Source organism: Pelobates fuscus, chromosome 4 (assembly GCF_036172605.1).
Source record: "Pelobates fuscus isolate aPelFus1 chromosome 4, aPelFus1.pri, whole genome shotgun sequence".
Lineage (NCBI taxonomy): Eukaryota > Metazoa > Chordata > Amphibia > Anura > Pelobatidae > Pelobates > Pelobates fuscus.
This window is the reverse complement of record NC_086320.1, coordinates 138,079,002-138,105,309: the sequence shown is the minus strand read 5'-3', so window position 1 is coordinate 138,105,309 and position 26,308 is coordinate 138,079,002. Positions and strand designations below refer to the sequence as shown.

Sequence of the window (26,308 nt, the reverse complement as noted above, 5' to 3'; positions counted from 1 at the left end):
ATATGTTCGCTGAATCGTACCATCTCTGAATGTTAAAGGACCACTCGAGTGCCAGGAAAACATACTCGTTTTCCTGGCACTAGAGTGCCCTGAGGGTGCCCCCACCCGGCTCTGGAAAGGGGAAAGGGGTTAAATCTTACCTTTTTCCAGCGCTGGGCGGAGAGCTCTCCTCCTGCTCTCCTCCTCCGATCCGCCTCTTCTCCTCCCCGTCGGCTGAATGCGCACGCGCGACAAGAGCTGCGCGCGCATTCAGCCGGTCACATAGGAAAGCATTCATAATGCTTTCCTATGGACGCTGGCGTGCTCTCACTGTGAAAATCACAGTGAGAAGCACGCAAGCGCCTCTAGCGGCTGTCAATGAGACAGCCACTAGAGGACATAGGGGGAAGGCTTAACTAATTGATAAACAGAGCAGTTTCTCTGAAACTGCTATGTTTATGAAAAAATGGGTTAACCCTAGAAGGACCTGGCACCCAGACCACCTCATTAAGCTGAAGTGGTCTGGGTGCCTAGAGTGGTCCTTTAATGTTATAACAACATATTAAATTATACCACATCGACTATGGCAGTGGAAGATTACAGTAGGCTGTCAGCGCTATGTGGACACAGATTGACTGGACATGGAGCTCAGTTGGGTGCCTAGTTGCTCTGATAAAGCTCTTATGAATGCTTTCAATAAAACTCTGTATGAGATTCATCTGTATCCCTATTCCCCAATTGAACACATGACCCAACACTGTACCATTTTAGCTATATAAGCTATATAGCTTGAGTCAAGCCGTTCAAGTAACAATGAAGCAGTATTCCAGACTTTGTTACTGAAGAGAAACAATTACTGATTACTGCTATTATGTAACCAATGTAGCTATAAACACATGTTCATCGGTGGCGCACCAGTAAAGAACAGAAGAACAACAGTCTGCAGGTGGGATGAAAGGAGTGTGTCTGCCCAGCTACCACCTGCAAACTGTCCATTATTCCTGATGGTTCCACTGTTTCGGGCTTGATGTGCTGTTTTTTTAACTGTCAGACTGTACCGCAGAATCCAAGGGAGATAAACAAGCATACAACACATATACACACAAGTGGTGCATAGCATTTTCAAATATGTGTAGGATACCTAAGAAGACTCCAAGAAGGCCATGGATCTAATAAAACATATATGTAATCCTTACAACTTGGCAATTGTGACAATGGAAAACAGATACATCTTTTGACTGCATCCGTAATGCATTAATCCATATGTATGTTTCTCAGATTCAGCTACACATCTTTTTGTAGGATTTGATGTATAATCGAACACAACCTGAAAACACCTGAACAAGTGACCTTGACATCTTGTGTGATGCCAGAAGGATATATTACAGAGTGTGAATCACGGTCCTGTAATGCCCATGTTTTTACCATTGGAAAACACTTTGAGATTGCTGATGAATTCTGTCTCAGTACAATCTCTGGTTTCTGGCAAACATTTTGCTATGCTCTGAATGTACTCATCACAATTGTTTGATACCAATCTTGTGAATCACAACATGAGTGATGCACTTATCAAGACATCCTAAAAAATAGAGCAATATTAAAAAGGAGTATGGAGAATAGCAGAAACAGATGCAGTATTTCTTCTTCCCTGGAATGTTCGAGACGTGTTTATTTGTATTTGTCAAGCTGTCAGTATCTTTGCCATCACAAACAATACTGTGTTTTAACTTCAAATCCAAGATCTAATATTTTTTTTATTTATTTTTTTCTGATGATAGTCAAACTGACAACTTTTTTTGGTCCATCAAACTCAGCAGTACAATTACATGAATTTGCTTTTAATAAATTACCATTTTTGCATATATCAGTCAAAGCACTAACACTAAATAGTAGCTAAGTAAATGCATTATTAATTTAATTGCCACAACCTATTTAGCTAGCTCCTATCATAATTTGCTCGAACGTGCAACCTATCACAGAACAGAATAAGATCTAAAGCGCACGCAGTAAACAGATTACATTGTCCTAGAGAAATTAAAATGTAGCAAGCTTGCATTACTGTAGCCAGGACATTAATGTTTTAAACAGGTAAGAATAAGTAACTCGATTTGTTGGGAAACAAAGGTTCGGCTTGCTGAGGACATTTCTTACTTCCTGCAGCTGAAAAAACAAATCTAGAAAAAAGCTTTATTGTTTGATGTATTTTAGTCAGCTCCCCTTAAACATTAGACACCATTGGCAGGATACTGTGGCTAACAAATTAGACTGCAGTGCAGGTGGCTACAGCAGGTGATGGGTCATTTAAATGTATGCTATCTGTGCAACAAGTTTAAAAAAACAGATTTTTGAAATCTAATCACTATATGGATCCTGGATTTTTGTAAAATACAGGGACAACTAAAAGTCAAACTACCCAAATAACTGACTGCAACACTTTATCATGTGCAACCACTTGTCTTTGCAAGGCTTCTTGGGGTGCCATACAAGAAATTCTGTAAAGTGCATGTCCCGATTGCCAAAAAGTATGTTATGCATGATGGTGATTTTTTGACTAACCTTTAAACCTGTCTGAGCTGTTGCTCACTTTGTTCACTCCTTTGTTCACTCCTTTTAGAGGCATTCTCACATAGCACAGTACAAAACACGCAATCGGTACATGAGCACTGTGTCCTGGCATTAATTCCTGGAAATAGGGGCAGACTACAAAAGTAAATATTGGCCCGAAAAAAATAGGAATTGGGGGCACACCCAGAACATGCATTCCCCAGCAGCTGCGCTGCTGTATAGACTAAATTGTATACAAAATATAGTTAAAGAAGCAGCACACACACAAATAAAAATTCAGCTTTACATTTAACAAGGCTACCTAAAATAACCAATCATAGTAAATAAATAAATACCCCCAATTTTCCATTTTTTTTTTGTGAAGATTTGTGATCCAGACCAGATTCATATTGGGCTGAGCACCCCACCCATCCACTATGGGTGCCCCTTTGGAGGTGACCCCAGGAAAGCTGAAATTCTTGAAGCAAGTAAGTATTACAAGCTTGCATGTAAATCTTACATGTTAAAATTAGTTTAGGACCCATTGATATTGGGGTACTGTGACGCAGTGGTGGCTTCAAACCATATGACCATTTGGTGGAACTGAATACCCATATTTATTTGCTAGGATAGATGATTTTAAGTAGCCTTGTTAAATGTAAAGCTGTATTTTTGGTTGTGTGTGTGCTGTTCCTTTAACTGTATTTAACATTCTGGACCAGACAGGCCAACTCATCCACACACGGTCCTAACTGCAATTTTCCTCTTCTGCTGCCTCTTTTTGGCAGAGATGCGTGGATGTCATGGAGATACATGCTGCTTACTGCATGGGGGTCCCTAATTCCTTCACATTACGATCAAGAAGCAGCAGAAGGGAAGAAGAGGAAACTATAAATGGCAAGGGTTTACACTGACACTCTATTATATACTGTGTTTGATTTATTGTGCTTATTAGGGAGATCCCTGACCTTAACACCCGGGCCTCTGCTCTTGACCACTGCTTCTACCGGCCTTTGCACAGTTTTTCCAGAGACCAGTCAAACCCGGCCTGGAATGCTGCATCGATTGAATGCACAGCTTCTTGGAAGGCTGGATTATGTAGAACCGAGCTAACCGGATTAGGTGTCATGGTAAAAGAAGTTTAGAAACGTACAGCGAACCAAGCATTAAGGGAAGGGAGCAGGGTCGGGCCCATGGTCTCACTTTTGAGATATGGCCAATGTCTGCTGGGCTGGGACTCACAATCATCGATGTGAAGTAGGTGGGTTCATTTGTAATACGTAATGAGTGACGGCAGGCACAAGACACCTTTTGATTTGGGAAGATTCACGCGCAGAAGCTTCCGCCGTCTCAGTCCATATATATATATATATATCGGACAATATAAGACAAGGCTTGACAAACACCAAGTAACATGGCGACTATGAAGAAGGCAGGCATGCAAGGGAGCAGTAATCTTCCTGCACTTCTTGCACTGCTCCTTTGCATGTGCAGCAGTTATGCTGGGTGCCGGAATATGAGGTCACTGTGGCCCGCATCACTAAACAGCACACGAGGGAGCAGAACAAGAAGAGCAGATTAAAGATTACAGGAACAAGACCCCAGGGACAGAATTCATTCCATTTCATCCCAGAGGGTGGACATAAATAAATAGAAAAACATTTGTAAATGTGTATGAGAAAGTGTGTATGTGTTTCTGTGTGTGTGTCTGTCCGTGAGTATGTGTGTCAGTAAGTACGTGTGTCAAACCAGTGAGTTTGTGTGCGCCTGTCAGTGAGTCTGTCTGTTTAGGTGATACAAAAACAAGTGCAGAGAATTGAGCTCAGAATCACAGGAATTTAAGTCCACAAACATCTAAAGGGCTCTTCCTAACAAACACTAGTTTAAGAAATACCCTTTCTATCATCATTTGGAGCAAACTACAACTCTGATGTATACATTAAGTTGAAGTGGTAATAATAAGTAAGAAGTCAAATTTCAGTCGAAAATTTGATGTTCCTAATATATCCTATTTAACTGTTACCTTACTAATTATACAATTAGAATTCTAAACTGTCTGCATACAATACATAAGGGCTTTCATGCTGCATTATGAAAATTGGTCTCAAAATGTTGTGCTGTATGCATAATAGAAAAATAAAATCATATCAGCATGTGTTAGTTAATTTATCATTAAATATTTACACTATCCCAGACAATGACAAACAATTCCAAAAAGGGAATAATGTGATATTAGTATCCAGAACAAATATTCTTTAATTAGTGTATTTTATGTGTAATGCTTTCAGAATTAGTATTATAAAGAGATCCTGTAGAGAAATAGACAGGCCTCACTGGAATTTGGTAAACAAATATTTGTACAAGGAGCTAGAGAAGTGATAAATAATCATCCACCTGGATGAGTATCATGAGAAACGTAGTCCACAAAAGTTAGAGTGCATAACATTTGCCATAATTAACCTACAGTATTATTAAATCATACATTCTGAAATACCCAGTAATTGTAGTTTACCCGTTATTTTTTGTTTTGTTTGTTTTTTAAACACTTTTTTGATATGATCCATTTAGTAGCTGCTAATGCTTTTGTATCTCCTCAAAAAGAGTGAACCTATAGTTTTTGGAGTATTTTTACCAAGCTCAGCATTTTAAAAACTCAGATCTACTTGACTCTACTCAGAACTAAGCCGTAACATTTTTTTTTAAAGTTAATTATCCTACTTTGCTTTTGTTTATTTTTAAATAATAAGTTGATTCCAACTTATTGGAAGAGGAGGACTTTAGTGCCACCACTGGTCATCTATCGTCAGAATGCTATGCAGATGACTGATGCCAAATATGCACAGATTTTTCATAAGCCATTGGAACAATCTTTGGGTATTGATGTTGCTGTAGATGGAGCTACATCTCTGGCAGATATGTGCTTTATTTAACTCTTTATGTGCACAGTTTCAAACACAGCCCATACAAACTCAAAGCACCAAGACCACTTCAAACCTTGTTTTGCAACGGGTCGCACTTACGACCAGGGGTAAGTTCGAGCCGTCGTGGGGATTCCCTGCTCTGATGCGTTTTTCTACGTTCGGGGAAACTTCCCCGAACATAGACGAACGCACCAGAGCAGGGAATCCCTTAGCTCCTCACTTACCAACCAATTCATTCTACGACCGGGTCGTAGGAACGGAACCCGGTCGGTAAGTGAGGAGTGTCTGTACTATATTTAGTTAACAGAGTAGCAGTCAATTTATGGTTAAAAGTCAAATGTCAGTTCAAGTGTTAAACATGGAGATTTGCAGCAATGGAGGAGCTACAAATATACTTACTTTTTACTTTATATATTTCTGCAAATATCTGCAAGGAGAGTTCCTTAAAAAGTGCATATCCTATTGGCAATTGTTCTTCAAAACATTTCAAAACCCACAGGGAAATGTTGCTCATTTTTTAAGGACTAGAATACATTTTAATACAAATACAGGCTTCACAACATCCAGCAGTGTGCAACAAGAATTAAACAGAACCAAAAATGTTTCATTCATTTACACACCATTTTGACAATTTAACTGTTATACTGTTGATCAATCAAGAACACAAGTATTAAAGGAAGAGTGTAAGTACCAGTTCAGCGTAGTGGTTATTTTTTGTCAAACTGCTTTTGGGGGAGTTTTACAAAAACGGGCCATCTTCAGTAGTTATGATGCTTAGAGCACCTCTTTAAAGATTATAAAGCAAAGATGAAAAGTTTTACCAAGATAATTTTTACCAATAGAGTAGTTTCTCTTACCTTTCTCTTGGAGTTCCAATACCATGCTTCGCAAGTAAATGTGTGTTTAAATGCTTCTTCATAACAAAAGCCACCCTAAGAAATAGAAAAAAAATGAAAAAGCAGGTCAATTGAAATATAAACAAAAAAATAAAATTTTGTCTGTGGTGTTACATACAGCAAATCATAGAGTGCTTCTATCAAACATATAACAATTATATTTGTCATTGCAACCAGGAGTCCCAAAGCAGGGCAAATCCCAGAAGTCAGTAACACCCATGAAACTCAGGACATGGTGGTGCTGGAACGAAGTTAAAGTGAGTAAATCTCAATATTGTACATAGAAAACATTGTGTATTTGACATTTGATGTATTCGATGCATTTGGGGAGATTTACCAATAGTTAAAATTTGCAAAACAGGTCCACTTGAATACATGCGTTAGTGGTATTTAGCGTTTTCATTCAAAAAAATTCTGAAAGCAGATATTTTTTTTACAGCAGTTGCAGTTCATGTGCTTAAAGGAACACTTTCAGTACAAAAACCATTACAACGCTCTGTCTTTTTTAGAATGGTTTGACTTCTTCTCTGGGATCCACGGGTCACTGCTACTCATCTTCACTACAGCTAAAGACTAAACGAGAGCCGGAAACTCCTGCACAAGTGCTTCCGATAGCTTTTGCTGATCTAAGCTCTTAGGCTGATAGTGTCAGCAGATTGCTCTAAGATTTGCACTGCCAGGTTTAGCTCAAGGAAGACAACCTATGGTTCTCACTGAGATCTAAGAGATGTACCAGAGTACTCATGGCACCATAACTACTACAGCATGCAAAGATGTTGGGAGAGAAAGGAAGCATGTGTCTCCCCATCTGCTCTCTTGGCATATCAGTTACAGAAGTAGCAACAAATTAATGGCAATAACTGCTGCTCCTGAATATAACTCCTACAGTTATACAGACAGCCTGGGTTTTGTATATCAAAGAGTGCCCTGAGAGGTGGGGCATGAGCGTCAGACACAGGGATGTCAATATACATGATGTACCTGAACAGAAAACATGATTTGTCCTTCGTACATTTCAACATAAAACATTGAGTCATATATCATGGACCTATAATGTCATTAAGGAATTCTGTAGGGACTGCATTCTAACGGACTAAAAAGATTAATTTGTTAAGTTAATTTGTGAATAAGGAATACAGATGTATAAATAGTTATACAAATTATATTATTTAATACAATCTTTTTACATTACGTATCGGATGCCAAAGGAAATTAGCAATGGGCATACCTCTCATTCAAGAGACTGAGCCATCAATTTGTTTAAAAAAATACTATTAGACACACAAAAAGAAAAAGATATGAGGATCTGGACAGGGGTTCCAGAAAAAATAAAAAAATAAACCTTTGAAAAAAACATACAGGATAAATAGAACAAACAAGAGGCTGCACAAAAAGTTGTGCTATGTGTCCACCAAGGTGCTACTGGTCTTTATTTGAAGGACAGAATATAACAAAGTTTCAGGTATTCCCTTTCTCAATGCACCATGTCCCTGGGAATACCCAAAATGTTTTTGCGCATTCACTTGTTTGTTCCATTTATCCTTTACTATTAGACAGGCGGAAACAAGCTGCACAAGGAAAATCTAGTTCACACAGATTGCAGAACCTAGGAGTTTATTCTCAAAATGGTTACTTGTACTGAGTGGACAATTGCAATGGTTTTTAAATCCCCCCCCCCCCCCCCCAATCTTTCTTTTATTGAGGCATTGTATTCGGGTGATACCGAATAAAGAAAGGGAGATGAACGCATTGTACACAAGATAGGGATTTCAAATTATGATTTGACATCTACTAGATATGACGGCCTCATTTTATATTAATTAAGTATAATGTAGACATGCAAAACTGTCGATTAAGAAAAATTAAAAAAAGGAAATATAAAGGATATAAACATGCTAAAATGTTGATAAAGTGGAATTTAGAAGTTAGACATGCTTAACTGTTGTGTCACGAATATGAATAGACTTACGGTATACTAAAATGAAAAAAACATTAGAATAAGATTTATACTGATATGACAAGCTGGTAACGAAGTCGCTATAATAGATGTCTGTTTGCATAACAACTTGTGGAGCAATCAGGTCATATTAACTAGCGTGGTTATCAGGTATAAAGCATGTCTGGCAGCATATACAACAGGAGTAATTAAATTGTTAACAATATATATCGCTGGGAATTGGTTCGAGTAGCTTGAATTGAATTTCCGCGGAATGTCTCTGTTCCCTGCTTGCGTGGCAAGTTGCTGCTCTCGGTGTCTATCAGCCAACCCCACATGCGGGCCATGTTGGAGATATCACCGTGTGGCGTGTGTGGCTTCTTCCTTCCACCTAGGGGCTCTGCAGTTGACAGTGCCTCAGTGGGTGTCTTGGAAGGTTGTTGTGGTGGTACTCGGATCGCACAGATCTTCCAGCCCAGGTTGATGCGGGTGTGACAGTGGGTAGGATATTGGTCCTTTCAGACTCTCAGCCCAAAAGGAGGTTTGGTGCTCCGTGTGGATGCCTGTGTCCGTGGTTTGGTGTGCGGGGTTGGGAGGTGTAGTTGGCCCTGTGGGCGCCCGGGGTTAGGGGCGGCGGCCATTATTTGTGCACAACGTTGATGCTGTGATGGGCTGTCACCATGTTTGATTTCGACGTGTTGCTGTATGCGCTGTTCAAGTTTATGCCAGAATGCCTCAAAGATCGCATCTAAGATTGTGCTGTAAGCAGCGTGCTCAGTGTGGCAGTCAGCTGGACTCGCAGTGCTCTCCCTGGGTCGCGTGGGTGCTACTGTGGTTGCAATCTCAGGGGCTCTCCGAATTTGCAGAGGTTCATGCTGTGCCGTTGAGGTAAGTATCCCTAGCAAAGACCGGGATAACCCCCGCCGGTCCGAGGGGACGCAGCAGGGCAGCGACTGGCCATCTTGGCTGTCAGGCCCCACCCCTGACAATTGCAAAATTAAATCTTACATTTCTGAGATACTTATTTTTATACTTATACTTATTTTCTTTTTTTTTTGGAGGGGGGGAGGGGGGGTTACTATTTACCATCATTATCAGCTTTTGTTTTGGAGGAGATATGGGGAGTGCAGTTTAGATATTCAGCACCTTTTTAACCTGTTTAGTTTTCTGTCTTTTTTCTCTTTTGTTCAGGTGCCAAGAAGAAACATAGGGGAGAACCATTTTGTAGATTATCCCCTCTGTCTTTCTCCAAAATGAATATATCAATGTGAGTTCAAAAGCAGCTCTTTTTATGAATAGGTACTTGTTTATGGCCAAATATAAAACACCATTTAGTCTTTTTCACGTTTCTCCCTGTACCAAATTATTATGCAAATTATATTTTTCTCATTTACCTAAATAATTGATGTAAATAACAGTCAGCAAATTCTCATGTTATCAACTATTAAGAGTACAATTCAAATTTTATTGAACAAAGCTCCTAATTATAACAGTATTTTTTTTAAACATAAAAAACTTACAACGCACTGTTCCAAATTATTACGCACAGTAAGTTTCAAAACACTTTATAGGTTGTAAAGAACTGAAAATTGTCATTTGTTGTGTTTGCAGCATATTTACGGAAATCAAAAGCTATTTCAATCAAACTTATAACAACATTTTAACAGGCCACGTTACATTTTAACATAGGATCCCTTATTTGATAGCAGCTTCACAAGTCTTGCATCCATTGCACTTGTGAGTTTTTGGACAGTTTCTGCTTGAATTTGTGTGCAAGATGTCAGAATAGCCTCCCAGAGCTGCTGTTTGGATGTAAACTGCCTCCCACCCTCATAGATCTTTTGCTTGAGGATGCTCCAAAGGTTCTCAATAGAATTTAGGTCAGGGGAGGATGATGGCCACACCATGACTTTCTCTCCTTTTATCCCCATAGCAGCCATTGATGCAGAGGTATTCTTTGCAGCATGAGATGGTGCATTGTCATGCATGAAGATGATTTTATTACAGAAAGCATAGTTCTTCCTTCTGTACCAGGGAAGAAAGTGGTCAGTCAGAAACTCCACATACTTTGCAGAGGTCATCTCTACACCTTAGGGGACCCTAAAGGGGCCGACCAGCTCTTTTCCCATGATTCCGGCCCAAAACATGACTCCACCACAGCCTTGCTGACGTTGCAGCCTTCTTGGAACAGGGTGGCCGTCCACCAACCATCCACTACTCCATCCATCTGGACCATCCAGGGTTGCATGGCACTCATCAGTGAACAGGACTGCTTGAAAATTAGTCTTCATGTATTTTTCTGCCCAATGCAGCCGTTTCTGCTTGTGAGCATTGGTTAGTGGTGGTCGAATAGAAGGTTTATGCACAGTTGCAAGACTCTGGAGGACTCTACACCTTGATGTCCATGGGATTCCAGAGGCACCAGCAGCTTCAAATATCTGTTTGCTGCTATGTAATGGTATTTTAGCAGCTGCTCTCTTGATCTGATGCATGGATCTGGCAGAAATCTTCGTCAATGTGCCTTTATCTGCATGAACCCGTCTCTGCTCTGAATCAGCCCCAAATCTCTTAATAGTGCGATGATCACGCTTAAGTTTTCATGAAATATCTAATGTTTTCATACCTCGTCCAAGGTATTGAACTATTTTACTCTTTTCGGCAGCAGAGAGATCCTTTTTCTTCCCCATATTGCATGAAAATGGTGCTCTGCTTAATAATGTGGAACACCCTCCTTTAGTGTTTTTTCCTTAAATTGGGCTCACCTGGCAATCTAATTATCACAGGTGTCCGAGATTGTTTTCAGTGATCAAAAGAGCCCTGAGACACAATGCCATCCATGAGTTAAACTGAAAAACAAAATATTTAATCTTTGTGACACAAGTCCTGCGCTCAAACTCCCACTACTCTTGGGCGGCAGCAACGACCATAATATACATCAGCCCCAATACATACAGGAAAAAACAAAAAATTACCTGCGCTCTTCCCAAATCCCTATGTATATTTAAATAAATGGAGGTTATATAGTAACTTCAATGGCCATTATGTATAGGGGCTACTTGTTGAATTGTGTGTGGATGACATATCACTTTGTGTGTTTGGTTTGGGTATATGTGTGTTTATGCGTGTATGTGGATAGTCCACAGTGTTGTGTTTGTGGGGACTGTGTGTTTGTGTATGGACTGTTTCTATTATTTGTATAAGTGGGAGGCTTATTCTGCAGCTTTGTGTTTATCTAGCAATGTGGGTGACTTCGCTGGGGTCCAGTAGGGACAGGGCTAGCCAGGTATAGGTCTAAGGCAGGAGCTGCAATAGATGAGGCGGGTTGCTCTACTCTAGTGCAGGGTTTCGTGTTTTGTTCATCAGTGCTGGGATATAGTGATCTGAGGTCACTTCCTCTAAATGCTGCAATGCGTAAATTGAGGATTGCCCTTCACCACTCTGTTTACACTAAGGACTCCTGATGGGCTGTGCCTGTTTGGCTCTAGTAGCCTTGAGTGCCATACAAAGGCATAGGTTGCTGACCCCTGTCCTAGAGATCACTAATATTTTGGGATGTATTTACTGGATGTAGGTATATCTGCTCTATCTTTTCTTATTTTATGTTTTTTTTTATGAATAAGATTTTTATTGGTAGTAAAGTAAAGCATCAGATGCAACATTCGAGAATACGCAGGTCCAAATTCGCAACCATTCATGGGCCGCGCAGGACTGTCATAATGAACTTGCCAGGACGCACATGTCCATTGCGAACTATTAAAGTATTTCTAGTGTAATGTAACACTGTTTAATACACCAATTCCATCTACTCATGTTTCAAGAGTGAAGTAGCACTGGGAAGAGATTAGCTTACATAACTCAAGAGCACCTCCCTCCATCCTCTCGCCAGTCCGTCCGGGCCAGAGAGGAGCATTTCTCATTAACCCCCTTGGACCCACTGTAAGGAGGTCCAAGAATCGGACTACGGTCATCTTCAATACTATCTCAAACAAGGTGTCTCAACGTAGGGGGCTATAGATCAGAGGCAAGGGAGGTTAACGTCCCTAGAGCTAAGTTAAAACGTTCCAGGCGCTCACGGACATCAACCCGAGACCCCATCATGCTATGACCTCCTTCTCCTCCCGCGCACTACTCTCCTCGAGTCTCATATGTCAGTGGTATTTTCTGTATATACACCTGGATTATCTGTATAATTTTGATAAAGAGTCTACTCTTTTATGAATAAGTATGTACAAGTATAACTTATTTTGGATTAAGAGATTTTTATGGCGCAGCACTTATTGGTTTGTTCAGACTTGGTTTTCTATACTGATATGAACTGGGGTTTGCTGCCAATTTATTTTAATAATTTTACATAGCCAAGAGGTAACAAATTTCAGCGGCACCAAGTTAGGCCTCCCTCATGAAAATCAGCTACTTTGGTTTTTGCCTCAAATTTGACATTTGGATTTTTAATTGTCTACCATTCAGAGTTTAGTGAAAAGACCTCTAGTATGATGGAGATGTGGAAAATCTAGATGTCATGGTTTGGTATACAGTTAAAAAAAATATATGAAATAATGCTCTGTGTAAATCAGGCAGAAGATGACATTTCTATCTGGGAATTGTCATTCATACAGTGGCGGATCCGGGGGGTGAGGAGGCAACAGGGCAATGCCCACCTCTCCCCCACACTGCGAAACAAGTACAGTGCTCCCTCTCACTTGCCTCGTCTCCTCAGAGTTCTTCCCTCTGGCCCACAGGCACACTGCTGGTAGCTCGCAGGGGACGGAGAGAGGACCCGGGGGAGTTCAGCCTGCAGCTCTGCCGGGTCTCCTCTCGTAAGGTCGGAGCGTTGCCACGGTTACCACAACAATGTTCCGAATCTCGCGAGAGTGAACTCTAGCCGCAGGATCTGCAGACTAGAGTTCACTCCCACCTGACTATCAGGGATTCTCAACCGAAACACCAGGTATTGAGAAATGTCCCCCCTCCTCCCTGAGCAAAGGTAAGAAGAGAGAGGGGCTATAAAATGTAATCATGTTTAAAAAAAAAAAATCATTTAATTTGCTTCCATCTGCCCCTCAAAACATAATACCCACTCACACACACAAAGCACTTCTCACTGCACCCCTCACACACACACTGCCCCACACATACACACACTCACTGACGCCCATACACTCACTGCACAACACACACACACCGCAATCCTCACTCACATACACTACCCCATACACTTACTGCATCCCTCACACACACATTGCACCCCCAAACACACTAACTCTCACACACACTGCCTCAAACATACACACACTATACCACTCATAGACACAAACAAACTGTATTCCTCACACACAATACACCACTCATACACACACTGTATCTCTCTCACACACTCACTGTATCCCTCTCACACACTACACCCCTCATACACACGCACAGACACATACACACACTGTATCCCTCACGCACACACACTACACCCCTCACACATTGCATCACACACACTACTGTCCCTGTCCCCTACTACAGGCCCTAACATATATTCCAAAAGACCCCAGGTAAGTTGTCAAACTGTTCTTAAACGATTTGACTACTTGCTCTGAGAGGGTGCCATGACACTCCTGGCTCCATAACCACTGAGCTGTAGTGGTTATTGTGCCTGGATTGTTTCTATTAATAACCATGTGCCCCTCCCGAGATTGGGTTCTGGATCCGCCCCTGCATTCATATTCCATATTATATCTATGATTTTTCCAAAATAATTTGAATGATTATGATTGCATAGAACAATTTAGATGTCAAGTAAATATATACATTAAAAAACAAAACAAAAAAACCTCACTTGATAAGCACATGTTTCTGTTACAACTTCCAGTGTGAAAGGACTTGCAAACATTTTTTTGTTAATTATGTATTACAGCTGTCCTTCATAAACGTAATTACTAATTGCTGAAAGGCAATGGGATTCCATTTGCATATGTACACGAAAAGCATGAAATATGCAAAAATATGATTTTAATTAGCATGCAACGATATGAAGGGATACAAATCAAACTGGCATGTTAGAAGATTTTTTACATTAAACACTGAATTCATCTGGACATGTCCCCTCTAATGGACGTGTCGGCATATTTAAAACTCAAAAGCATTAAAGTCTTTCCCTCACTGAATTAACAATGTTTTTGTTTTGTTTTTTCTTAACGAGGAATAATTTTGCATGATGTTTCTTGTAAAAAATTAAACTGTATGCTTTCATATCAAGAAAAGTAATAACTGCAGATATGTTTTCGCATCCAGTAATACTAATTCTAGCTTTATGATTTACATCCCAGAGACTCATGACATGAGCAAATTAGGGATATAATATTATACATAATATATAAACTCCACCACTCAACGAAAAAGTATCACTAATCTGCAATATGCATAGGTACTAACCCACGTAAATATAAACATAATAAACTTCGAAACAATTGTTTTTACTAATACATGTCCAACAAATTCAACTTTTTGACCCTAGAGTCATTATCAAGGTCAAGCACCATAGCCACTGCAGAGGCAAGCTATTGAAGTTTCTCTAAGCTTTTGCCTGTTCTCAGAATTCTCATATTCTCTGGTTTTGTTGCAATGCATTTACAGGAATTCCCTAAATTAAAAAGGTAATCCAGATGTGTCCCCGTGCTTACTGTGCCAAAGGTTGTATCAGCTACACCTCGCTGACGAGACCAAAAGAAGGCTGAAACAATTGTCTGGGATTGTTGCATCTCTCATACAGAAGGAACTAGCTGGCATTTTGGATGTGGGATAAGTCTGAAATGCAAATAATATAGATTCTCTCTGTACTGGCACAAGTGAGCAAAAACATTTTTGAGACCTGGACAGGGACTAACCAAAGGGCACACTGTTAAAGTTTCTGAGGTTTTATCCATTCTCAGAGCGCTCATATTCTTGTATTTTTTTTATTTTTTTGCAATGTATTTACTCGGGCTTGAAGTGTCCCTTTAATCGGATTCCTGCAGGCCATCTCAAGGATTCCAGGTATGCTCTCCTATGTTGATAGTGACTCAAGTTAGACTTGATTACATTCAGAAAGAAGGTACAATTACTAAACCGGAATAAACATCATTGTATTTCGTTATCACATATAAAGTTAGGAAGAAAATGTGCATATATTTTAAAAATACATTGTAACTAATATATTTGGAGAATACTATTTTAAAGCCCCACTAAATTAATTAAATCATAGAGAAACATGTGACTTAATGTCTCTCTTTGAGCAGTATTTGATTGGTGGAGTGCAGCTACTGCTGGGCAGTCTTATTATGTCGCCAATTATTTACCATGAGATCTATTGGACCCAATATCATCGATCACAATAACCTCAAAGGTGCTTTGTCTATTTATTTATTTATATTGGGGAATATCACAACATTAAAAATACATATTATATATTTATTTACCCATCATATCTCAAGCAGGCTGAATCAGTGTTGACCTAAATGGTAATAGTTACATAAATAAAGGATCTCTCTTACACAGAATCAAGAAAGAGGACTAAAATACACATCCTGAATGATTTCGTATTATAACAAGGTAAGCAGTAACAATGGTCACAGTGTTAACGACAACTAATAATAGACGAGAGTGTAAGCATACACCCAGCCAAATCAAGAGGAAAACCGCACTGATCTGCAAACATACAAGTTTGTTTTCTTGAACTCCGGTAACAACAGTATAACGTTTTCCTTCTTTTAAAGAAGCTATAGTTAAAATATAAGTTTTAAATTGATTTATCAAACACATATTTAAACCACATCTGTAAGCTAATGTAGACCGCAATGCTCACTGCATATCCCTCAAATATTGGCATTTCATAAAGTGGGTCAAAGCTGGTGGACGAGGGATGCAAACCGCTTCACTGGCACCACCCAAATGTGGAGGACCCACCAGTTAAAGAGTTGGGTCCTAAAAAAATGGACACGTCATATAAGTATAATTGCTTGCCAGGCTGACTGCCAATCACACAGGCTGGACCACTACGGGTGGACAATGCAGAGATCTCTGTGCATAATCCTAGCGTCCTCAGCATAGTGTAAGAAGTGTCAAATTATGTGCTCACTCTACACTTTTTGGGGACAGTTTCCTGGTGTTCCCAAAAGCTGGACATTAGGGAACAAACTTGGGAAGACGGAATCCCCACTGGAATGTTTACTGTAGTCGGAAAACTATACACTATTAGCCCACTATTATCAGAAAGAACATTCCTAAATCAAGTAAAAAAAATTTCAGTTGCCAGATATAATTTCTAAATAGCCATAATCCTAGTACTCAACTACTCCCCAACCTTGCTGAGACTGCGACTTGGACTTGTTTTTTCAGCTCAATAGTTATTTCAAGTGTATTTTTATTTTCACACAAATTACAGATCAGAACTGAAATTCACCTTGTAGAGATGTATAAGACTGTGAAATCCAAAAGCCTGAAGTCTTTTCCTTTACAGTTTACGACTACCAGGAGTATACTTATTCCCTTGTATTCCCTATGCTTATATGAGTGATCAATTAAATATTTGTCTTTATGATTCAAGCATGTTTACTATTCTAATTCAGTGCCTGCAAGAACGATTAACCAATTCTTTCATGTCTGAACTGTCTGGCCTTGACAAATCTACATACTTATGTATGTATGTATGTATGTAGGCAGGCATAAAGGGGTATTCATTATGACTGTGCTCAAGTCAATGTATTTTGATTGGGTGGGGAGATTTACATTCAATGTAATACAAGCTCAAGGCACTAAAGCAGAAAGGCAATGTAGACATGGCAAAGCATTAGGAGATGCCTTTTATTAGCTATGGATCTCGAAGGGCAGAATGATCTGCTTGTAATACCTGACCCACAGTCAATCTATCTCATGTATTTTTTCCTGAAGCTGTATGCACTGCAATTCTCCATGGTTTTACACTAGGCATGTCAACAGGAGATTTTTCGAATTTATTCTTTGAGATGTATTGGAATATGTTTAAATCTCGTTTGTATATGTTCTGAAAACATGTTCATAGGAATAACTGCAGCAAATGCTAAGGTTTGCGTTATACCATCAGGTGATCTATTTTGGTTACATTGATGAAAATAAATAGCAGAAATACTTTTGGTACAGTATATATTTTGTGGCATGGGCAGGGCCGGACTGGGGATACAAAGCAGCCCTGGGAAAAAAAATCTATGCCAGCCCCATAAGTCATTGTGCCATATATTGTCGCATGTAATATGTCTTGCCACCCCAGATGATTGAGTAAATAAATATATATATATATATATATATATATATATATATATACACACACACACACGTATATATATATATATATATATATATATATATATATATATATATATATATTGCTTTTTCTAATATAATATATTGGTCCTTTCAGAGTAAAACATTTAATTATACAGTAAGCATACTCACATGCAGACACAGACAATCTCACTGACACACACAAGCTCATTAATACACAGCCTCATAGACAAACAATTTCACTAATATACATAAGCTCATTGACATAAAAACACAAGCTCACTCACTAGCAGACACACACACATGCAAGCAAGCTCACTAGCAGGCGCACACACACACAGCTTAATGTAGTGGTTCTGGTGTCTATAGCCTGTCCCTGCAGGCTTTTGAATGTAAACACTGACTTTTCAGAGAAAAGGCAGTATTTACATTGCTTCCTAGTGACACCTCTAGTGACAGACACTCAGACGGTCACTAGAGGCGCTTCCTGTGTCAGTGCGGATTGGCTGAGATCATCAAGCTTGATGATCTCAGTCATAGAGGCAGAGACCAGCATGACGTTGGAAAAAAAGGTGAGTAAAACACTATTTTTACAAACACACACAGACACTACGACTGACACACATACACACACCATGACAGACATACACACACCATGACACAGACACACACACACACCATGATACAGACACACAGTGACACAGAGACACACACACGACACAAACACACACACACACCATGACACAGACAGACACACAGACACACACACAGCATGACACAGACACACACACAGCATGACACAGACACACACACACACACAGCATGACACAGACACACACACAGCATGACACAGACACACACACTCCCACTGACATACATACTTGTTGCTACCTGTGTGAGTGGGTGGGCAGACTGATAGGTGCCCCTCCCTTTCTGTGCCCTCTTTTGCCCCCTGTCCTCCAGTGTGCTTTTTAGCCCCTTCCCCTCCTGTGCCCTTATGTAGCACCCTCCCTTCCTGTGCCCTCTTTAGCCCCCTCCCTTCCGACTTGTACCCTCTTTAGCCCCTTTTGTGCTCATCTTTGGCCCCTCTCCCCTTCCTGTGACCTCTTAGCCCCCTCCCCTCCTGTGCCCTTTGTACCCCCCCCCCGTGTGCTCACCTTCCAGCCCAGCCAGCCTCTTTTGGCCTCTCTCCCCTTCCTGTGACCCCCCCCCCCGTGTGCTCACCTTCCAGCCCAGCCAGCCTCTTTTGGCCCCTCTCCCCTTCCTGTGACCTCTTAGCCCCCTCCCCTCTTGTGCCCTTTGCCCCCCCCCCTGCTCACCTTCCAGCCCAGCCAGCCTCTTTGGCCCCTCTCCCCTTCCTGTGACCTCTTAGCCCCCTCCCCTCCTGTGCCCTTTGCCCCCCCCGTGCTCACCTTTCAGCCCAGCCAGCCTCTTTGGCCCCTCTCCCCTTCCTGTGACCTCTTAGCCCCCTCCCCTCCTGTGCCCTTTGTCCCCCCCCCCTGTGCTCACCTTCCAGCCAAGCCAGCCTCTTTTGGCCCCCCTCCCCTCCTGTGCCCTTTGTCCCCCCCCCGTGCTCACCTTCCAGCCCAGCCAGCCTCTTTTGGCCCCTCTCCCCTTCCTGTGACCTCTTAGCCCCCTCCCCTCCTGTGCCTTTTGCCCCCCCCCCCCCCGTGTGCTCACCTTCCAGCCCAGCCAGCCTCTTTTGGCCCCTCTCCCCTTCCTGTGACCTCTTAGCCCCCTCCCCTCCTGTGCCCTTTGTGTCCCCCCCCCCCCCCCCGTGCTCACCCTCCAGCTCAACCAGCCTCTTTTGGCCCCCTCCCCTCCTGTGCTCACCTTCCAGCCCAGCCAGCCTCGTTTGGCCCCTCTCCCCTTCCTGTGAACTCTTAGCCCCCTCCCCTCCTGTGTACTTTGTCCCCCCCTCCCCCCCCGTGTCCTCACCTTACAGCCCAGCCAGCCTCTTTTGGCCCCTCTCCCCTTCCTGTGACTTCTTAGCCCCCTCCCCTCCTGTGCCCTTTGTACCCCCCTCCCCCCGTGTGCTCACCTTCCAGCCCAGCCAGCCTCTTTTGGCCCCTCTCCCCTTCCTGTGACTTCTTAGCCCCCTCCCCTCCTGTGCCCTTTGTACCCCCCTCCCCCCGTGTGCTCACCTTCCAGCCCAGCCAGCCTCTTTTGGCCCCTCTCCCCTTCCTGTGACCTCTTAGCCCCCTCCCCTCCTGTGCCCTTTGTACCCCCCCGTGTGCTCACCTTCCAGCCCAGCCAGCCTTCCTGAAGCTCTTCTTGCGGCCGCAGGGGAAGCTCTTCTGGCGGCCGCTGGGGGAGCAGGCTGTTCTGTCTCTGCTCCCCCTCCCTCGCGCGCTAGTAAGAGGCCGGCGCCGGAATATGATGTCATATTCCGGCCCCGGTCTCATTAAGCTGCGCACGAGGGAGGGGGAGCAGAGACAGAACAGCCTGCTCCCCCAGCGGCCGACAGAAGAGCTTCCCCTGCGTCCGCAAGAAGAGCTTCCCCCGCGGCCGCAAGAAGAGCTTCCCCTGCGGCCGCAAGAAGAGCTTCCCCTGCGGCCCCCATCCAAGCTCTCCATGTGGCCGCAGGACACCCACATGTCTCCCCGGCCCCAGGTGCCGACGGCCCACCGGGAAATTTACTGGTATCCCGGTGGGCCAGTCCGGCCCTGGGCATGGGTATGAAATACTCCTGTGAAATCTAAAATCAGTCTTTTATTTTTTTTAATTTTTTTTAAGGGGCACTCCAAACACCACAACCACTACATGCCGTTCCCCTGCCACTCAGACAATACAGAAATGTAAAATTTGGGGCTATACATAGCAGAGTTAAACATCTCTAGGTTTGAATCCCGGTCAGATAAGTGTCTCACGTAGCAATATATATCTGCCTACCTCAAGATTGTAAGCTTGTATGAACAGGGCTTTCTTAACCTATTCCAATTTATGTAATTATAAAGCGCTGCAAGATATGTTGGCATTATATAAAATAACAATGATTACAAAATATTCTATTCAAAATCATCCAATCCTGGGTGACATTGATAGGCTGTAAGAACTGAGCATACCATTTTTTTTGTCCAACTGCTCGAGTTCACGGAAACAAAAAGTAAATTCCCATTACAAAAGCAGTGATGTAAACATACGCATAGAAGATGTTATATTCCTGCGAGAGAAATAGAGCTTCCCAGGCCATCCCTAATCAGTGACCTATCAATCATTTAAAAAAAAAAAAAAAAACTCAACTGGCCACGAAAGCCAGTTTTAGGTCTTGTTTAATGTAAAATGTTTACAGTTAATATATGGTATAATTAAATATTCTAAAATATAAATATTGAGGATTTTACATAGTATACCAGAAGATGGGGAGAGGATACACGGGAAATGCAAATGTAAGGCTAATATCCACAACCTGGCAAAAAGAAAAAAGAAAATCCTACACAGCTATTTTGGACAAATCACAATTCCTGCACCTCATTATCGTTCTTATTATCGGACAAAGTCACTGAAAAGTTGTAATCATTTAGTTCATTTTCTAATACATTCCACTGGCAGCAAAAGTGACACTCAAAGGGGATATTCAGCTCCTATACAATCACAATAATCTCAATAGAACAATAATTTGCCATCATTTTTTAAAAACCTTTAAGTGTCAAATGTACATGAAAAAATAAATAGACACAAATATAATTTTTCTTATTTATTTATTTTTTGTAAAGAGAGTAATGATCAAGGAGGACCCAATATACACTGGATAATTCCTGTCCTGTGCATAAGGACAGCAAAGCTCATTAGCACAAAGCTTTCAGCAAATGTGCAATTATTCATTTTTCATCTACATATATAATACTTTAACTCGTGTTGACTTGAATACAAATTTGAAATGGAAATTAAAACAAAAACAAAGTACTACCTTGCTGGAATTGTTCTCCTTAATAGTCACTGCATTTTCTTTTATTCCAAATATAATGCCTACTTCTGATATATAGGTTTCATCAATCTGTAATTTACTAAATGTTCCTAATCGTGCAATGTATGTAGTGGCAGGGTCTTTATGAGGTTAAAGGACCACTATAGTGCCAGGAAAACATACTCGTTTTCCTGGCACTATAGAGCCCTGAGGGTGCCCCCACCCTCAGGGTCCCACTCCCACCGGGCTGGATGGAGAGGAAGGGGTTAAACACTTACCTTTCTCCAGCGCCGGGCTCCCTCGGTGCTGGAGACTCTCCTCCTCCTTTCCCCGTCATCGGCTTAATGCGCATGCGCGGCAAGAGCCACGCGTGCATTTTGCCACTCTCATAGGAAAGCATTCCCAATGCTTTCCTATGGACGCTGGCGTCTTCTCACTGTGATTTTCACTGTGAGAAGCGCGCAAGCGCCTCTAGCGGCTGTCAATGAGACAGCCACTAGAGGCTGGATTAACCCTAAAGTAAACAGTTTCTCTGAAACTGCAAAGTTTACAGCAGAAAGGGTTAATCCTAGGTGGACCTGGCACCCAGACCACATCATTAAGCTGAAGTGGTCTGGGTGCCTATAGTGGTCCTTTAACACATGGACTATAATGTCATCATCTCAGCTATGTGCGTTATATATGTATTTGTGTACGGGATTATGAAAGGGGCGCACATTTAAAGTGAGTGTCATTTTGATAAATAATAGTCGGTTGAGGTGTGCCGAAACCGACGAGAGGTTAGGCCTGCAAAAAGAGGGCCCACCTGGATATAATGATATAAAAAGAGGGTGTGGTGGGAGCGGAATTTCCGGAATCGACTAAGACAGGTAAGCAAGGGGTTTGCTGGGTTTATATAAGCCATAAATCCCTCCCACAACTTCAGGCATACGCCTTCTATTTGTGTACGGGATTATGAAAGGGGCGCACATTTAAAGTTAGTGTAATTTTGATAAATAATAGTCGGTTGAGGTGTGCCGAAACCGACGAGAGGTTAGGCCTGCAAAAAGAGGGCCAAAAAGTATGTAACGTTTTATTTATTACCACAATAACAACATTATTTAGACGTATTGTAGAAAGCGAGTCTGATTTTCTCTGTGTTTGGAACGTACCGGTTGTATACCGAAGATTTCCAGCGTCCCATTCTCTCTATGATATGTGTTGGCACTTGACTACTTGATGCCGCAGTGGCGGCCCCGATCCAGAATGAATGACCCGAGAAGGAATTTGGATTAAGGTCAAGTCTAAGTAATCATGAACGTATGTATAGCATGAACGGTTATGTAGTGAGTGCTTAGAATGTATTTAATGGGGTATGTGGATAAGAAGGGAGTCTCGTTCGGGTAGAGAGTAAGCATGAAGTGCTGTATCCCTGTCCAGTATGGTTTGATGGTATTGTATGCTAGTTTTAATGAGAAGTGGCAAAAAGTTGTAACTGCAACCATGGTTTCTACAGAAATGATTTATTATGTTAAAATCAAACAAATATTTTGAACATGTCAAATGCCCTACTATATAAATTTTTTTTATTTTTTTTTCTGATAAACCTGCCTGAGCAAGAATTCTTCTGTGAGCTAACAATTGGTTTAAAGCATGATTGGTTATTTGAACTGCGGGGGAGTTTTGGGTTGCTTGTTCGCTGTAGGGCGCAGACCGAAAAAATTCCTGCAAATTAGAACGTGACAAAACGTCAGCTGCGTTATTGAAAATTCCTGGAACAAGCATACAACAAATGTAGAACTGTAATTTTGCTGCCAACCAAGTGAGCTCCGTACGAGATACGAGGGACTGAGAGCGGCCTTTGTTAACTATATCATAGGCCGCTAAGATAGCAGAATAACACCTAACTGCATTACCCCTCCAATTTCCTCCCCAAGTATCCTGCTGCCACTATGGGGAAGATTTCGAAAAACGTTGAGGTTTGTCGAAGTTCTCTAGTGAATTTGTTTCAGGTGGCCAACTGTCATATACCCATTTGTCCCCAAATAATGCCGGGTACCCGACTGAAGCTGCAACGTCTGTCCAGATAACTGGGGAATCGTCGGAGATGGGGGGAATGAATAATGACCTACCATTCCATGAGGATAACACAGCGTAAAATAGCGTACCCAAATGATTGAATGCGCATGTAGAACGTTGTGAACGTCAGGCGTGCTGAGACAAGTCTCTACTAGCAGTCAGGGATTTGAATTGAATTTGTTTGTTCGCAATGAAGGCTAAATGATGCCTTGATGACCGACATAAAACAAGTGGGAACTGTGGTCCACCCTGTCTTATTAAAATGCTAATGCTTTTACCTGCATTGCCTTATATAATTTACGCAGACGTGATAATTAATCGACAGTATGAGTCAACGTATGGTAATTTAGAATTTAATGTACCGAAATGCCCCTAACGGACTGCCAGTTAATAACAGTATATTTGTAATGAATAGATCTGGAAGCAGTCACTATATGTGCAGAAGCGTAGACAGTCTGATGCAAGGGGAATATGTTTTTTTTTTTTTTTTCATCCTTATACTGCTAAATTAATTATGTAGTAGACCCTTAGCTCGTAAGTGATTAACGTATTTAAAGCATGGAAAATCCAAGTATGATAGTTCTGACATACTGTTCGTATTACTGTAAGGGTATATAGACTCACCTTCGAAACTAGAGCTATAATGAGGCGGGAAATAATCCGCTAAGATACCTGGTCAGATCATCGGTTCTGAAATATAGTGGGTATGCATAACGGGGTCTGCAGGTGCGGCCCCCCCAAAGTGCTACGTGTGTGTGTATGTGTGTGTGTGCTGGCTGACTAGCTAGTGCCGCAATGCGGCGAAACAATTACTCTAGGTTAGAAAAAACGGGTCGCAAGAGTATTGCGATCGTCTGGGGTTGCTGTGTCTCTCGTGCAGAGGGAACTTGCTGGCATTTCGGATCTGGACTGCCCGTATGGGTGGGACTAGTCTGATATGTTTCAGAGAAGTTCTCTCTGTAATGGCACAAGATGAGCAAAAAACAGCTTGAGAACTGAGCGGTGACCGACCGAAGGGCAGGCTATTTCAGTTGCTGCCCGTTCTCAGTATTCTCTTGCGACCCATTTTTTACTCTCCACAAGTTTAAGGGATAATCCAGACGTGGACCCCTTGCTCACGGTGCCTAGGGAGATATCAGCTATGCCTCACTGATGATGCATTATAAGGCTGAAACGATCGTCTGGGGTTGCTGTGTCTCTCGTGCAGAGGGAACTTGCTGGCATTTCGGATCTGGACTGCCCGTATGGGTGGGACTAGTCTGATATGTTTCAGAGAAGTTCTCTCTGTAATGGCACAAGATGAGCAAAAAACAGCTTGAGAACTGAGCGGTGACCGACCGAAGGGCAGGCTATTTCAGTTGCTGCCCGTTCTCAGTATTCTCTTGCGACCCATTTTTTACTCTCCACAAGTTTAAGGGATAATCCAGACGTGGACCCCTTGCTCACGGTGCCTAGGGAGATATCAGCTATGCCTCACTGATGATGCCTTATAAGGCTGAAACGATCGTCTGGGGTTGCTGTGTCTCTCGTGCAGAGGGAACTTGCTGGCATTTCGGATCTGGACTGCCCGTATGGGTGGGACAAGTCTGATATGTTTCAGAGAAGTTCTCTCTGTAATGGCACAAGATGAGCAAAAAACAGCTTGAGAACTGAGCGGTGACCGACCGAAGGGCAGGCTATTTCAGTTGCTGCCCGTTCTCAGTATTCTCTTGCGACCCATTTTTTACTCTCCACAAGTTTAAGGGATAATCCAGACGTGGACCCCTTGCTCACGGTGCCTAGGGAGATATCAGCTATGCCTCACTGATGATGCCTTATAAGGCTGAAACGATCGTCTGGGGTTGCTGTGTCTCTCGTGCAGAGGGAACTTGCTGGCATTTCGGATCTGGACTGCCCGTATGGGTGGGACTAGTCTGATATCTTTCAGAGAAGTTCTCTCTGTAATGGCACAAGATGAGCAAAAAACAGCTTGAGAACTGAGCGGTGACCGACCGAAGGGCAGGCTATTTCAGTTGCTGCCCGTTCTCAGTATTCTCTTGCGACCCATTTTTTACTCTCCACAAGTTTAAGGGATAATCCAGACGTGGACCCCTTGCTCACGGTGCCTAGGGAGATATCAGCTATGCCTCACTGATGATGCCTTATAAGGCTGAAACGATCGTCTGGGGTTGCTGTGTCTCTCGTGCAGAGGGAACTTGCTGGCATTTCGGATCTGGACTGCCCGTATGGGTGGGACTAGTCTGATATGTTTCAGAGAAGTTCTCTCTGTAATGGCACAAGATGAGCAAAAAACAGCTTGAGAACTGAGCGGTGACCGACCGAAGGGCAGGCTATTTCAGTTGCTGCCCGTTCTCAGTATTCTCTTGCGACCCATTTTTTACTCTCCACAAGTTTAAGGGATAATCCAGACGTGGACCCCTTGCTCACGGTGCCTAGGGAGATATCAGCTATGCCTCACTGATGATGCCTTATAAGGCTGAAACGATCGTCTGGGGTTGCTGTGTCTCTCGTGCAGAGGGAACTTGCTGGCATTTCGGATCTGGACTGCCCGTATGGGTGGGACTAGTCTGATATGTTTCAGAGAAGTTCTCTCTGTAATGGCACAAGATGAGCAAAAAACAGCTTGAGAACTGAGCGGTGACCGACCGAAGGGCAGGCTATTTCAGTTGCTGCCCGTTCTCAGTATTCTCTTGCGACCCATTTTTTACAATTACTCTAGGTTGGTGACAGGTGAGGCCCTGCTAATTGCCAAGCGGCTTGAGAGGCTCTATCTATGCATTGGCGC

General features: G+C 42.2%; 1 protein-coding gene across 1 annotated transcript in view; it reads right to left on the bottom strand.

Annotated features, from left to right (window-relative positions):
• ZNF407 (zinc finger protein 407) overlaps positions 1 to 26,308 on the bottom strand; it is a 547,008-nt gene that overhangs the window by 323,092 nt on the left and 197,608 nt on the right. The window contains exon 4 of the mRNA XM_063451620.1: positions 6,302 to 6,376. Coding sequence (XP_063307690.1) covers positions 6,302 to 6,376 — 75 coding nt within the window. The remainder of the gene's footprint in view (positions 1 to 6,301; positions 6,377 to 26,308) is intronic.